The sequence below is a fragment of the Atractosteus spatula genome, chromosome 21 (assembly GCF_055471065.1).
Source record: "Atractosteus spatula isolate fAtrSpa1 chromosome 21, fAtrSpa1.hap1, whole genome shotgun sequence".
In the NCBI taxonomy this organism is placed as follows: domain Eukaryota; kingdom Metazoa; phylum Chordata; class Actinopteri; order Semionotiformes; family Lepisosteidae; genus Atractosteus; species Atractosteus spatula.
Genome location: NC_142726.1, coordinates 13,775,992 through 13,791,910, shown reverse-complemented (window position 1 = coordinate 13,791,910; position 15,919 = coordinate 13,775,992). Strand labels below are relative to the sequence as shown.

At 45.2% G+C, this 15,919-nt stretch overlaps 2 protein-coding genes across 2 annotated transcripts; one reads left to right on the top strand and one right to left on the bottom strand.

The window, feature by feature from the left end:
- Positions 1-939: 939 nt before the first annotated feature.
- LOC148817248 (lysosomal protective protein-like) lies at positions 940-6,314 on the top strand. Its single transcript, XM_088938921.1, has 11 exons — positions 940-1,106; positions 1,527-1,638; positions 2,010-2,144; positions 2,500-2,658; positions 2,884-2,975; positions 3,655-3,739; positions 4,234-4,383; positions 4,811-4,938; positions 5,450-5,612; positions 5,764-5,853; positions 6,083-6,314. The coding sequence occupies exons 1-11, from the start codon at positions 940-942 to the stop codon at positions 6,161-6,163; spliced, it is 1,362 nt and encodes a 453-aa protein (XP_088795047.1). The 3' UTR covers positions 6,164-6,314.
- Positions 6,315-6,740: 426 nt separating this feature from the next.
- On the bottom strand, positions 6,741-14,565 carry LOC148817247 (lysosomal protective protein). The gene is made up of 11 exons (XM_088938767.1): positions 14,235-14,565; positions 13,160-13,271; positions 12,649-12,786; positions 12,122-12,280; positions 11,934-12,025; positions 11,599-11,683; positions 10,995-11,147; positions 10,176-10,297; positions 9,601-9,763; positions 9,004-9,093; positions 6,741-8,129 (listed from the first exon to the last, which is right to left on the bottom strand). The coding sequence occupies exons 1-11, from the start codon at positions 14,396-14,398 to the stop codon at positions 8,046-8,048; spliced, it is 1,362 nt and encodes a 453-aa protein (XP_088794893.1). The 5' UTR covers positions 14,399-14,565; the 3' UTR covers positions 6,741-8,045.
- Positions 14,566-15,919: the final 1,354 nt, after the last annotated feature.

The window sequence follows — 15,919 nt, the reverse complement described above, 5'->3', positions numbered from 1 at the left end:
GACATTGAGATGTAAGGAGTTTACCTTCAACATTCTAGATTGTGCTTTTGGCCCCATAATTGCACACATAATTACAATTTGGCATGTAGTACAGAGATTTGGGAAATTCCCCACTCTGCAGGTAATTCCTCTGTCTTGTCACTGCCTTGGAGAAATAAAGGGGTTTTCATTCTCGCAGGTAGTTTTAATGAAGACGGTCTTTGCTCATTTCAGGACTTGCAATTTTAGCAAGAGATATCTGGCCTTTGTTTCTTTTCGTACGGGCGCCTTTGCTCTGCTTGTGATCACATAATTTAACCTGCCTGCACTTCCAGTACATATACCAAGAGGCATTAAAAATGCAATCATTGCTACTGGTCCTGATACTGATTTGTTGCATTTTAATGCCTCTCGGTTTCATTGCTTTCTGGAGTTGTACAATTTCTAAATTTCCCCATTAATCCGACTAGTGAAGCAGGGTCTCACCTGATCTGCTATGTAGTGGGGTGCCATGTGTTACCCAGTGGGGCTGCACTGTTAAATGAAGGTTAGTCTCCCCAAGTACTGTAGGTAAAGAGCTTTGGGCTTTGAAGGAAAAGTGCTCCATAAATGTAAGACATTTTATAATTATTAATCTATAATCTATCCTCTAATAGTACAATCATGGATTTATCTAATGAAATCCTAAACATGAGAAATTAGCTCCAACGTTTAGTGGCGCTCTTGTTTTTAAGAGCACGACACGTGCCGCTGAAACAGGCAGGTTATCCCGTGTCCCACCTTGGCGTGTTTATAAACAAGTACAAGCGGAAAGGTCTCTTGTTTGCCTCACCAAGAATAGCCCAGCTTGCGATAGTACTGAAGTCTCTTATCGTGGCCCAGATAAGAAGAGAGGGGAGTGGGTATAAAAGCCGGAGCACAGGAGAGGGAGTGTACCTGAAGGCAACCGTTTGAGAGAAGATGTTAGTGAAGTGCAGTTTGCTCGTGGCCGCTCTGTGCCTGCTCGGCTGCTGGGGTCAGTACGCTCCTGACCTGGTGACCTCACTCCCGGGGCTGTCAGAGACCCCCAACTTCAAGCACTACTCCGGATTTCTCCAGGCTGGGTCCGGCAACTACTTCCATTACTGGTGAGAACCCAAAAGCACCTTTCCTGGCGATTTCCATATGCCTTTCCTCGTTTCCATGCACAACATCAGCTCCTAAAATAGATCTGGTGCCTGTCTAGTCTCGGTTTATTTCTTGTGGGTGTACCTTCTGTCTCTGTTTCCTTAGAAATTGGTTTGTGACTTTATTCTCTCTTATTGAAAACTTTGCAAGGAAACCTGAGAGCATCAGGATGCCTTTGGTCTTATATTTACTGTTCAAACAATTGTGTCTATCAGAACGCCCTTTAATGTTATGTATGTCTTAATGTTTTAATGTCTTATAATGGTTTGTAGCCTAAAAGCCAGTGCTCGTCTTTATTCGTTGCTTCCCTTCAAAAAGACTAAAGTGAGTGTCTTCAGGGGGGACAGGCTGGGTGCTCATGTCAGAGTTTGTCCCAACAGGTTTGTGGAATCCCAGAACAACCCCTCTACAGATCCCCTGATCCTGTGGTTGAACGGAGGTCCTGGCTGCAGCTCTATGGATGGGATGCTGTCGGAGAATGGCCCGTTCCATGTGAGTCCTGCTCTGATAGTGCTGCACGAACAGGCCCTGGAATCGTAGAGCAGGCCTCACAGAGGAGGGTGTTCATACGAACTCACTTCTGAAGCTTAAGATTCAAATGGAGTGTCTCAGTCTAGCTAGAAAAATCATCTACACTTCACAGTTTAATATTGAAGTCTAAGAACCTCCCTGCGGTACGTATTATATCTGCATGCTCAAGATTGTTAGTCTATACTCTCAACCCCAAGCTGCATTAATCTTGTGATCAACCAATGGATCTGTTCCTGGGAGCTGCTGTTCTTGCTGCTCCAGACATGCAGGTTTTCCCAGCTTTGGGACTGACGGAAGCTCGTTTTGACCCGCCTCCCTCCTCTCCTCCTCAGCTGAACAATGACGGCACTGTTTACATGAACCCGTACAGCTGGAACAAGCTGGCCAATGTCCTGTACCTGGAGTCTCCGGCCGGCGTGGGCTTCTCCTACTCCACCAGTCAGAACTACCAGACCAGCGACCCGCAGGTCAGAGGGGAGCACTGGGGAAAGGGCTGGCACTGCGGGCAATTCAGAAATGCCAATCGACACACACACGCATACAGCACCAGTTTAGGAATGCAAGTGAGTACATACTGTACACACAGACAGTTTAGAAACACCAATTAACACAGACAGTAACAGCTTAGAAACACCAATTGATCTGTACAGTATGTCTCTGAGTGGTGCCAAAACTGGAGCCCGCAGACAGAAATCACACAGCAAAGGGGCGAAAAACCCCCACAGAAGGATAAATATCAGATTCAAAGACAAGCACACCAGAGATGTGAGACAGCAGTGAGAACCTAGTGACTTGACCACTCTCTTGAACTTCTCACACCAGGTGGCTGATGACAACTACCAGGCCCTGCTGGATTTCTTCTCCAAGTTCCCCTCCTTTGCCGGCAACGACTTCTATGTCTTCGGAGAGAGTTATGGGGGGATCTACGCACCCACCCTCACCCAGAAAATTGCCAGCAGCTCCAACAACATCAACTTAAAGGTAAGGCCCTCGGGCCTGCCCCCTTGTGGCAGTTAAATGCTACTGTCCCTTCCAATCTTTCCTTACCAGCCGGTGAAAAAGGAAAAGGTTTTTCTTTTAGTGGTTGTATTTTGTTTTAACCATGAGATAGAAACCTACCAGCAGCTCAGCAGTGCCTGAGCCTCGTTCTGCCTGGGCTGAAGGGAGAGAGTAAAGAGCGTTGTGGTTTTTGTATCTTTCTTCAAGGGAATGGGTGTAGGCAATGGAATGACCAGCTATGCTCTCAATGACCAGTCCCTTGTCTACTTTGGATACTATCATGGCCTTTTCGGAGACAAGTAAGTAGCATTTCCAGTGCCCCGCTTAACTGATTACTAGACAGGGTTCCCCAATCCTTGTCCTGGTTTGCTGGTTTTTTTTTTTGCAGTAAATAGTTGAACCCTTCACAGAGTCAACATTTTCATTCTCTACACATGCAGGAGGCTGCCTTTTAAACTGTTGTAAGTAACAGTTTCTTAAGTAACTTAAAATCTCCAATGATTAAGTGGGAAAAACCAAACTTGAAAAGGTTGTTGCCAAGCATCTTCTGGGTTGTTCGGTTAAAGATTCGTTTAATTAAAGAGCTCAGCAGGTGTGTGCAAGCCCCCCGGACTGGGGGTCTCCTGAACCAACACACATTGCACATACACCTCGCAGTAACAATACTGCGGTATTCAGACAATCACCAAGCATCATCCACAGTGCTGTGACACAACTGTCTCTGCAGAGCACTAACATGAAGGAAGTGTAATGCAAACGAACAGGACAGTGGCCTCTTACTTCAAGGGATATCTACACTACCTTGACTTAAAAAAAGCTGATATGAGATCTTTATATTTCAATGGGGCACAGTGTCCAGTTTCCCGCCTGTCTGTGCTTAAGCTTCCCAGGGATGAATGCAGGAAACTGGGCAACTTAACATTATGTTCAGGAGGTTTGTGTCTGAGCGACTGAGTGTGTGTTTCTTGTTGTGCCCAGCCTGTGGAGCACACTGAACCAGTACTGCTGCTCTGGAGACTCCTGCAACTTCTACAGCAGCTCCAACAGCAACTGCCAGGACGCGGTACGTCTCCTCTTCCTTTCTCTTCTCGTTCACCTTTTCCGGTGGAGTATTTTCCCTGCAGGAGGAGATGCTTGTCTGCAGGCTGGCACGTGCTCGGGTGTTTGTTTCCATCTTCGGTCAACAGAAAAGAGTCAGGCACTCATTTCCTTGGAGGATCATTATCAAAACTGGGAGGTCCACCATGTGTTATTCTAATGAGGTCCGTGTAGGTTCTTGGATTTGCTGTACAGGCTAAGAGATACAACACATGTGAGATTTCTCACTGCTTTCCACAGAGGAATAAGCACTTCCAAGTGAACTAACTTGGAAGTGCTTTTAAAGGCGAGCATTGGAGGCACTTCTTTACGCAAAGGGTTGTGGGAGCATGGAACTTGTTACCCAACCATGTTGTTGAAGCCTAACTACCAACTACCACAGGGGCACATGGGCCTCCTCTTGTATGTAGCTGTTCTTTTGTTCCCATGGTTACCTTTCTGCGTGCCTTTGTGTTGCAGGTGTATCAGGCTCTCTATGAAATCCAGGACATCGGCCTCAATATCTACGACCTGTACTCTGAGTGCTATGGTGGCGCAGGGTACAGCGGTCTCTATGCTGCCGATACCTCCAACCTCTTCCGCAATTACAATTTCCGTTTCCAGGCCCCTGTGAGTCTCTCTGCCTGGCTTTCTACAGGCCCTCTCCCAAAACTTCTGCAGTTTTATAGTCGGCCTTAGTTTCTAGAGCACTTCATGCAGCAACAGGAACAGACTCCAGTATAGAAGTACTGGTTAATGTTGTAGCATAAACTACTTTCATATAGTGTAAGGTACCAACAATTCTTTATTTTAGAGACCCGTGCGAACAATATTGAAATAGCGGTGCAATTAAAAAAGTGCCTCTGCGTGGAAACTGAGCACACTGTTCATGCCTTGATAAGATGGGCCTTGTTGGCTGAAAACAGAAAAGGTTTAGAATAGGAAGATTTGCTGTACAGCAGGATGTGCTGTTATTGTGCAGCCGTCTGGCACTGTGCAGAAGGCACAGTAAAAATCTGCTCTCCTGTCCTCTGCTGTTTTCCCTGCTCTCTCTCAGGTGGAGGCCTCCATCCCTGGAGACCCTCGCTGTATCAACGGCACAGCAATGTATTACTGGCTGAACAACCCAGCGGTGCGCGCAGCTCTGCACATCCCCAGCTTCGTGCAGACCTGGGAGCTGTGCAGGTCAGGGTCCTCTCTCAGCACACACAACAGCTTTGAAGTCACCTGCATTCAGCTAAGGAAATGTGAAAGAACAGGCACTAACTCGCACATGTGTTCATGCAGAATAACACTTGAAGAAAGCAGCTTCTGAGTTTCTAACTATTTTTGATTACCAGTCGATTGATCCATCCATTCTTGTACGGGTAAGGGCCATGACAATATGGAGCCTATCCTGGAAGCATATGGTGTAAGGCAGGACTGTACCCTCACATGTGCGACCCACACACACTAGCATACAGCGACAACGTGGAGACACCAATTAGTCTTTCTTTGGGGGCTTGGAGGTAATCTGAGCTTCCTGGGAAAATCCCTCACAGATGGGCAATAGTACGAGCAGGATCGAGCAGTGCTAACTGCTGCAACGTGCACCATACTCCATCTGTCAACCCAAATCACAAAACCAGGAAGGCAAGTGAATGTCCCACATGCTGAAGGGTTTATGCTGAAAGCAGTGGCTCTCTTTTGCTCACAGCCATACAGTGGGCTCCCTGTATCAGAGGACCTACCAGGACATGACCTCGTTCTATCAGGACCTCCTCCAGAAGAACCTGCAGCTGCTGGTGTACAACGGAGACGTGGACATGGCCTGCAACTTCATCGGGGCCAAGTGGTTCGTGGAATCCCTCAACCAGCAGGTATGAGCTTCAGAAACACCAAGTCGTCCCGGTCCTGGAATTTTATAGGGTTGAAGGTCTCTTCTGTCATGGGATCTGTCTTCATGGGCTTCTGAGTGGTGATGGATCCTGGACTGATTTGAGCTCACATGGGTGACTTCTTATTTTGCAGCTCGTGAGCCAGTACAAACCTTGGTTTTACAATGACCAGATTGCAGGCTATGTGGAACAGTATGAGAAGATCACATTCCTCACTGTCAAGGTAGGCCAAGCTGTATGCATTACCAAGCTTGTGGTTTTGAGTCACCTCTGCTATTAAGTCAAACATGTCTCAATCATTCAGGTTGCATTTCAGCTCTTATATAAGTAGTAGATAGTGGCCATTCAAAATACAGATGTGCATAGCACTGTACATTATTTCTCTACATGCATATCAAAGATTGCACTGCCACACCTTGACTCAGGCTTCTGCTTTCTGTCTCATCTCACAGGGTTCTGGCCACATGGTCCCCCAGTACAAACCGGGACCAGCTCTGCAGATGTTCCAGAACTTCCTCTCCAACTCCTACTGACTTTAACTAATGCTGCTTCTGTATATACAGGCCACCCTAATCAAAATGTATGATCAATTTAAAGAAAAAAAGATCATGTACATAATCTGTTTCTGTAATTTCTGTATATAATAACTCCAGAAATCATTGTGTACCAGCAATTAAAGTTGAAATACAAATGAGATTTGTTTTTTTTTTCCTTTCCTGCACATCTTTTAAGTTGCTGAGTTGCAACACAGCTTTTTCTACAATTAAGGGGATCCCAGAACAGACACTCCCTTAAAATCTCACAGATTTGCATTACTGACATTTTAGACGAGAGGCTAAATCACCTGCTGCTCCTCTCATTCACTCAGATGGACCCTGGGAACCCCATTGTGGCTGGACAAGAGCACTCCACATTACTGTCATCCACACGGTCCATTGGGAACAAGATGTTGGAGGGCTTTAACTACTGCAATCGAGGGATCATAAACTGTTTTTTATTTAAAAACAAAGAGAAAACTTAGTAACAAAATAAATCAAATCTCTTTCCATTCCATGAGATTAAGCCTGTACTCTATTGTTCTCCTATGTCTTAAATTAATAAAAACACTCGTTCGGAAAGACGATCAAACCTTTATTAGAAAAAGAGAGAGAATACAAATATTGCAACAGACAGACCAGTGGTATGTTATGCAAAAATACTGAACTGCAGTCAATCAGAGGTATTGTCATAGGAATGTCTGACGGCGCTAAATAAAAAGTAGCAATCAATAAAATTTAATCACATCCTCTCTCTACTCACTTTTTCACCCCCAAGATGTGCGTTTTCCATGGTCTTTCTGTGCTGCGCTAAAATTGTAATAAACATGATCTGGCATTCCCTTTTAGAAAAGTGCTATAACAGTGCCGACTATGACCGATATTCCTGCTACAGGTCACGTCAATCCCAGAATTGCACACCTTCAACGGGATGCTAGTCCTTTGCAGGTCAAACATGCAGTTTAGAGAGAGTGGAAAAATTTAGAGACACCAACAAACCTATTCATCACTAGGAGGTGGAAGAAAAACGGACAACCTTAAAAAAACTGTAATATTACCGCACTCCCCAAACTTTCAGTGTGTTTAAGTGCACAAGTCTGAATCATTTTTTAAAAACAAAACAGTCAACATGTATTGAGCAGGACAAGTGCAATGAGTTTACATGTATGCACAACTCAACTCATGAATTGAAAGGAAGTGTATAAAAGTTGCACATATTTATAAAGTCCCAAACAAACAGACATTTTTGAGAAGAGAATTATTTGATTTTACACAGGCGCAACAAACACTCAACTCAATAGAATTCATACCTGAATTTTAACTATGTACTACAGTCATTTTACTATTACATCTTTAAGTGCAGGATCTTAACATGGAGGTATATTAAGAGTAGAATCAACGTACCTCTAAGATTACATGTCAAATAAACAGCAAAATACACCTTTAATTACTACCTGAAATAATTCACATAAAGATTTCTTGCAAGAAACAACTAATAAAAATGACAATGTTTTTAATGACTTTCTAAGCATTTTATTTTCACCCTCTTTGCATGAGATGTGATGATTAAGAAGATTTCAACACATTACTTGGACCAAAGATCAATTTACAAAAAAAGTGATTTTTACCTGTTTTAATCCCCAAAGTGTACGAACATAAGGTTTTCTTTCTGGGGAAAAAAAACACAGTTCCTTATAATAAGGCTGAAAGGGCTCACAGAAATATTTACCCTTCCTATTGATAAAACAGTTTCCAACAAATAAATTTACAATCTTTGGTTTGTTCTGGCAGCCACACTTTCCTAGTTTGCTGATCAGTTGATCACTGGAATTGATCGCTGATAAAGGCCCCTGGTGAGAAGGTCCCGGTGCAGGACAGCTCAGTAAGAGGCGTTGGCTAGGAAGGACTGGAACATGTGTAAGGCTGGCCCTGGTGCCCACTGTGGAACCATGTGTCCAGCACCCTGGGGGAGAAAAGGTGAGAACCACAGACAAGTTCAAGTTTATTTGTCATTCCAGCCATATAGAATATAGGATATAGGTATACAGTGGAACAAATTATCATTCCTCCTGGTCCACAGTGCAAATACAGGCAGGACAGACGGGACACTGACATAGACGTTGTAGACAGGATACACATAGTGCAAAGTGCAGACAGTGCAAATGAGAAGGTAAATACATAATACAATCTACACAACACACAGGGGGGATTTAAACCCTGTTTCTGGAATTGGGGTGGGCGAAAGTAGGTTCCAGGGTGTTGAGGAGCCTGACAGCCTGCGGGAAGGAGGCTGTTACAGAGTTTTCAGACATACTGAAAACAAGGAAGGAAAGAAAGATGGGAAAAGGGCTCAACTGGAACAAGAGTGAAGAAGCTTGTCAGTCCGATTACCCAGCAAGAGAACGAGCTTCTGGAGGAAACAGACTCAGGTAACACTGGAATGTTGCTGCATAACTGCTACACAAGATGTAAATAATCACAGGCATGATGCCTTTTGACATTAGCTTTAGCACCACATCATACCAAGCGCTACAAATGGTGCTAAAGCAAATGTCATGACCTCTTATGCACACATGAAGTCTTTTGCGCATGTGCCTGTAAAGCAGTATGCATGTCATGATAACATCTTGTGTAGCAGTTACGTGTAGCAACATTCCGGTAAAGCTTTCCTGAGAATCCTGAGGAGCTATGGGATGGATTCACACAGGGCAGGGAGGAGCAGGAGTAGGCTGCGGTTCTCAAGGGGAGAAAGAAACAAACGAAGGAAAGCTCCGTCTGATCCAGGGAAAGGGGTAAGGCACAGCGACAGAGCTCGGTAGGAGGCTGGTTGTGCTCACCTTCACAGTAAGGAAGGTGATGTTGCCGAACTGCTGGTAAAACCCAGCAATCTGATGGTCGTACAGCCAGGGCTGGTAATCTGTGGTTTTCTGTTCAGCAGACAAAAAGACAAAAAGAAATTAAAACGCTGCCAGATCATTTATTCATCCAGATGCCGTTATGATGGCATTACGGGTAACTTCCATAGAATTTTGTCTGCCTGATCAACCTATTTTAATGCTTTTCCAGTTCTTGTCATTACTTTGCACGCCTGTTTGGCGACTTTCAAACAGCGAAGCTTCACTGGTGTTAATTCCGTCCACAAACGTCAAGACGAAAGTCAAAGATGATGGAACGCTCACGAAAATAATAAAGTGACAGAGACAAGGACTAAATAGCTTTGCATTTTAAAGCAAATACGATGATACAAAATCACCGGTTTGACTGTTCATGCAATTACTTCCTGTCTGAAGAGCAGCCTGGTGTCTGTAACTAGGGTTAAGACTGTAGGTGAACTGCAAGCCAACTCACTCCGGCTTCACCCACTGCAGCTGAAATTTATTTCCTCCGACTGCCATTTCCATGAGCGATCCTTCTGAGTAAAGCGGCCAGCTCACCTTCTGGCTCAGCAGCTCCACAAACCACTGGTCACCCAGGAAGTTGCAGGCCATGTCGGTGTCTCCGTTGTACACCAGCACCCGAAGGCCCAGCCCCAGCAGCTTCAGGTAGACGTCCCTCACCGTGGGGTACAGGATCTTGTAATGGCTGCCCACCTCCTCGCTACAACACAGGAGTTACAACTGTAGAGCCCCATCTCACCACAGCAGGCTTAGCTCATCGGAGAAAGAGGACAGACCATCCGTCATGTGACATCCTTCTTAATCCAACTGAGAGTGTGACATTCAAATACAACTGGGCATCACAACATACGTTGTATGTTGGTGTTTGAAATATTCCCGTGCAATGTGTGCCCTTTTACGTTCTGTGCTTAAACAGATATGACCTTGCCCTAATTGCATCATTATGATAACGCAAGAGGTCGATGTTTTACCACGGAATGGGCCAATATACATTGGTTGGGGTCTGGTTACAGGTTTGAGCCGAGACGCAGGCAACTGGCGATTCCAAATTGCAGAGGTGTAACAGATAACTGCAGGTTCTATAGAGAGGGAAAACGCAGAGCCCTGCTTACCTGCAGATGTCCCAGGGAGGCAGGGTGTCAGGGATGTGCAAGGCCTTGCGCACGTCTGCCCGGTTCAGCCAGCTGGTCTGGGCAGTACTGTTGATGCAGGGAGGAGCCTCTCTCACAGCCAGCTGCAAGAACACAGACTCCTTCACAAGAGCCAATGCCCTTGAAAGGCATTGCCTGGGCCTCAGCACTGCCAATAACGGAGAGGAGACTGGACAGCTAATCCTCTATGAATTAACCCCAGGAATTCCCAGTCCCGCCTGCTGCTTTTGCATTCCATCTTAATTAGCTTGAACTTTAGTTTAATTAAGCTTGAGCTGTATTACTAAACTGAAGCCTTAATTGGATGAATAATTTGCTGGATTGGAACACTGCCAAGCTTTTTTTTTCCCTCTTTAAAAGTTGTGGAATTTTACTTTGCTTATAGTGTGAAATGCAGTTGTTGAAAGGTTACCTCCAACTTCTTCAAGAGCTGAAAACAGTCAAACGGTTGGAATTAATCGTATTATTAAAGTCAGTTAAGGGTTCAATTCCATAATTGAGAGCTTGACTGGCACAAATCCCAGCAGGTAAGTGGGTCTCCAGGACCAGGACTAGGAACACCGGAGCAGCTATTATATATGATCTTTTCTCTCCTAATGTATAAAAACCTACACATGAGGACATTTTGACATAGTAGACCTATAACATGCTTTAACTGTACCCCTAGGTAGCTGTAATGTTCCTCTTCTCATATAACCTTTCTGCTTGAAGAACTCGGAAGCTAAACGGAGGTCATATAGACGCACTCTTCTCCCAAATATGTGAAAGTTAGTTCCTTACCAAACTGGTATCCCAGTGCGGCCTGTAGTTCCGAAAGAGGTTCTGCATGTCCCTGTGATAACGTGCAGCTGTCCCCACACCGCCAGCGCAGTCCAGATACAGAGCATAATCGTTCAGCCCAGAATCATAGATAATATTAAACGCACGGCCCACCTGCCAAGAAGACAGAAGCTGTTCAACTTCCATCCATCTGCTTTCAACCTTTTGGTCCGCAACATACAGTGGTCACGCTGAGCTGGAACCTAAGCTGGCAGACCATGGGGGCAAGGTGGGATACCCTGCGGTCAGGACATCAGGCCATTGCAGGGCCTTCACACACCGGAGGGGTGGGGGGTCACCATTTACGCTCCACACTGAAGGTACCCCAAACCAGAAATGAACCTAAGACCCCAAGAGTTGTGACGCGGCCTTGCCTTTCGGCAGAAACCTTAAAGCTAAAATAACACCAGCTCATTAAGAATGCGTTTTCTGCGCATTAAGAATCCAGACCTTTGTTTTAAATGGGGCAGATGTTGGAAAATTACACTTTTCTCATCAGGTGTGCTTCATGCTTCCAATGCTGTATTATTATTCACGGACTATGGAAGAAACTGGGAGACAATACCGCCTGAATGCAGCCCATGTCACTGCTGTTGTAGAAGTTACATGTCCCATCTTTGCAGCAGTTGCTGTTCAAGTCAGCCCACAGTCTACAGAAAGAAAGCAAACATACACACTTTACACACAGAACATTAATCTAGATGTTGATGTCCTCTCCTTTGCTATGCCTGCATTCTGCTTGTGCGAGATTTTTTATTTGTTATGCAGTGGCTAGTACCAGTGACGAAGGGGATCTCTCTGTTGATTGCAGTGACATGTGAAATTGAAAGGCTCCACCCACAATGCACAGCTGCGATGACCTCACTTCCTGACCTCAATGATGAGAAAACTGATGCTTACTTTTCTCCAAACAGTCCATGGTAGTACGCAAAGTAGATAAGAGACTGGTGGTTGAGGTCAAAGCTGCTGATTCCATTGCCAACTGCAAATCCCTAGAATGAGGAAAAAGGCAGGAATAATAAATAAGGAACTAGCTAGAAACTTGTTAGGAGAGCCCCCCCCCCGGAGGTCACGTCGTTTGGCAATACCTTCAAATTGATCTTGGCAGAGCTGTTGGCAATCCTGAGGCTCAGGGTTGGTGCGTATATCCCTCCGTAGCTCTCGCCAAATACGTAGAAATCGTTCTTGGTGAAATTGGGAAATTTAGTAAAGAAGCTCTGCAGGGCTTTGAAGTTGTTGTCAGCCACCTGTCAGAAGACACGAAGCAGGAACCTGTGAGCAACAGACTCCATCCTGGAAGCACAGGGTGCACAGAAGGAATACAGTATATATAAATGTGTACTCAGACACAATAACCAGCTACCCCAGCCAGCATGTTTTTGAAAGGTGAGAGGAAACTGGAGCGTCCAGCGAAAATCCACACGAGCACAGAGAGAACATGTCCATAAGTCCCCAGAATTCCCCTGTCCTGCATCGAACCTAGAACCCAGGACCTAACCCCTGTCCAAGAGCCACAATAATCAGCATTTTGACTTTTATATCATGGACACCGAGAGGGTACTGTTGCGTTGCGGCATCAGGTTCTTTTTATTTCTGAAACTGAGGCTGCACTGACCTCATCGTCGTTGGTTCTGTAGTCCTTATCGTCTGAATAGGAGTAGCCCACGCCAGCTGGAGACTCCAGATACAAGACATTGGCAACTTTATTCCAGCTGTAATCGTTTAGGTACAGCGTGGCTCCGTCATCAGTCACCTGCCAGAAAGGATGGGTAAATGAAGCTTAAATGGTACGGTAGAAGAGGAACTGATTTTTAGACCGTGAGCTGCACAAGTATGAATTTACACCAGACAACTGTTGCTAGCAATATTGGCTGTTCGACAGATTTCTACACTTCTCATTGTCTTCTTGCTTTTGTGACCTTTTCGGGTTGGATCTATGAAGGCCTGGAACAAATTTGTCTCCAAGCTAAATAAAATCTGGAACGACCACGGAACTCTAAGAAAAAAAAAGCGTCCTCTGTGATAATGATAAAGTGCAGAAGACGACCATGAGTTTTGCGGGCAGTTTTGAGCAAGTCTCACACTTTTACCCCACACTGAAGTAAAAAAAAATTAAAATTGCTCACGTGGAAAGGCCCGTTCTCTGAGAGAAACCCGTCCAGGGAACTGCAGCCAGGACCACCATTCAACCACAGGACAAGAGGGTCTTTGGCTGGGTCTCCCTGGGACGTCACAAACCTGCAAGGCCAAAACAGGAGAAGGCATGGGGGGAGAAAACAGCTATAATCAACACCTCCCTCTTCATTTTTATCTGAGTGTCATTTTCAGAACTATACTACCTACCACTCAGCAATAAAAATATTCACATATCGGGGTACATTTTGAATTTGCAAAGCCAAAAATACAGCGAGAAACAAAGGTGTCTTCACCTGTGGTCCCGGACAGCCCCAGTACATGTGCACACACCACGTTCACTCACTTTGTTTTTCTAAGTTTTTATTTAAGCATCAGAAATACAAAAAACATATCCTTCATCCAAATCAGGTCAAACAAAATACAAACTAATATCAAAATCTCTAAATGTAACATTTACCTTTAAATGTTTAGCAATAACATTTTGCAAATCTATCCAACACAATTTTGTACATCTGCATATTAACAAATGTAACAAAGATTCCTTCTCATTATTACAAAATGCACATAAGTCATCTTGCTTGTGTTCAAATCTAGAAAGTGTCAATTTAACAGGATAAAACCTATGAACAATCGTAAATGATATTTCTCTAACTTTATTTGTTAGAGAGCAATTGCACTCGTTTCTGAAGATAGTGAACACTTATAAGTCACTGCTCGCCTAAGCAAGTAATGAGCTCAAAGTCCTAAAGGGATCATTTTATTCAAACGATTTCTAAATTACCTGTTTTAACAAATCACCTGTAATTAAAATCACACATCAGTCCAGGTATTTGGAAATTGGGAATTTCTCAGAGGACAAGGCGATATAACCAGAAAGGAGCCCTTGTTGGAGAGATTCGTGTTCTAAATCCCTTCCGAAACTGAGCATCGTTACCTTTTCCGCCCTCGTCCGGTTCAACAGAACTTTTCTCACAAACAAGTGAACTGACGAGGAAGTTAGAATAGTGTTCAGCGTACGTTTAAAAACGAAATATTGCATCTTCTCCTGTGCCGCGTCTGTCTTACCAGTAGTGCAGGTACTGCCCGGGGCTGGCTTTCAGGTACCCTGACCACTGCCTGAAGTTTGGGGTGAAGGACTGTCCGGGGAGATCGGTCACTTCATCCGGATCATAGACGGACTGAGCGGAGCAGCACAAGGCTGTTAAAACGGCCAAGCTGCGGAAGAGCATGTCTATATTGCACTCACACAGAGAGAGAGAGCCGGAGTGGTTTGGGGGGAGTGGGAATCAATCCTTTTCTTTGGATGCAGTTCAGTACAAATCAAATTGGTTGGCAGAAACTACCGGCTGTAGTCCTGGATCTGAAGGGTCACATGACACCCCCCCCCAGACCTGTCATGAGTATTACATCACGTGACTCGGATGACGCCAAAATCACGCGACAAATTACGGCTCCTTATACCGGAAGCGAAAGTGACCAAGTAATTTCACAAAAAAACGGGGTATGGTTTGATCTTTCTTTAATACACACTCGAACATTTTGCTGCAGCAAAGACGTTTCGTGGGTTTGTCAAACTTCTGCGAGTTTGTGTTGCTAAAAAACATCAAAGCCAGGGAAAGAGGTTTGGAACACCGTCTGATTTTTTTATTGATTTACACGTCATTGTTCCGTTTGACAACATCGGTGTAGAAACAGATAAACTTATATTAAATTTGGTTTCTAGACTTCCTTACAAGGTACACGTTTTGTGCCACACAAGGCGCAAATTGCAGTTTTCCAATCAGTGAAAGCCCCTTTGTGCTTTGCGAGCTCATATACCAATAAGAAACCCTGCCCCAGCTCCCTTCCTCAATCACATGCATCACTTTGATTAGGGAACAGGGAATCTCTGATTTAATTATTAAGTGCACTTCGCACCCCTCCATTAAGCCCCGCGTGGGTTATCAGATAACAGGTTCGTGGAGAAGATAAGATCAATGACCTGAGCGCCGACTCTCCGGGATCCACTGTCCCAAACCCGCCAGCAGATAGAGGAGCCCCGAGTGTGACGAGGCTAAAGGACTGGGGAAAGGTAATGCAGCTGCGAGTCCCAGTAGTGTCTGACACTCGATCAGAACGCGTAAAAAACCGTTAAATGGCGGTTTTCTTCGTAAGTGAACCTTATAACTTGATAGGAATACATGGGAATGGCCACCATCGCCCTCGTCAGCCCGGGCACCCACGCTAGCCGTTCCCAGGCAGGGGGTGAGGAACAGACCGCGATAAAACGTCACAGCGTGTCGCCTCTGGTCTTTGGTTAAATGGCTCGGATCACTCACTCGAGAGAACGACCATAAACGAACAGGATTCATATTTCCCCCCCCCACCACGTTCGCAGGCGAGCGGCCACCCTCGGCACGTGACCTCCCCGCGAGGCCTGGTGCCGTGGAGCGCCGCTCGCGATTTTCAAAAGCCCACACCGGCGGCGCGTGCCGCGTTCCATTCCCACCCGAATAAAAGTGTCGAAAATTAAAATCCGCCGCGATGCTGCTCGATGACCTGATGTCGACCGTACCATTATCCCGTGTCCTGGGGGGGGGGGGACCGGCTGAGGCGCCGCAGCCTCTTTCTAGCCGGAGCGAGCTAAGGAGTGGGGAGGGGAGGGGGGTGGTCGGGTCTTAAAAAAAACATTTTTGGGGAGAGAACAAAACATTTTTTTTCATTAAAAAATCAAGTTTATGGGAAACCTATAATCTGGCGAGTTATTTGCA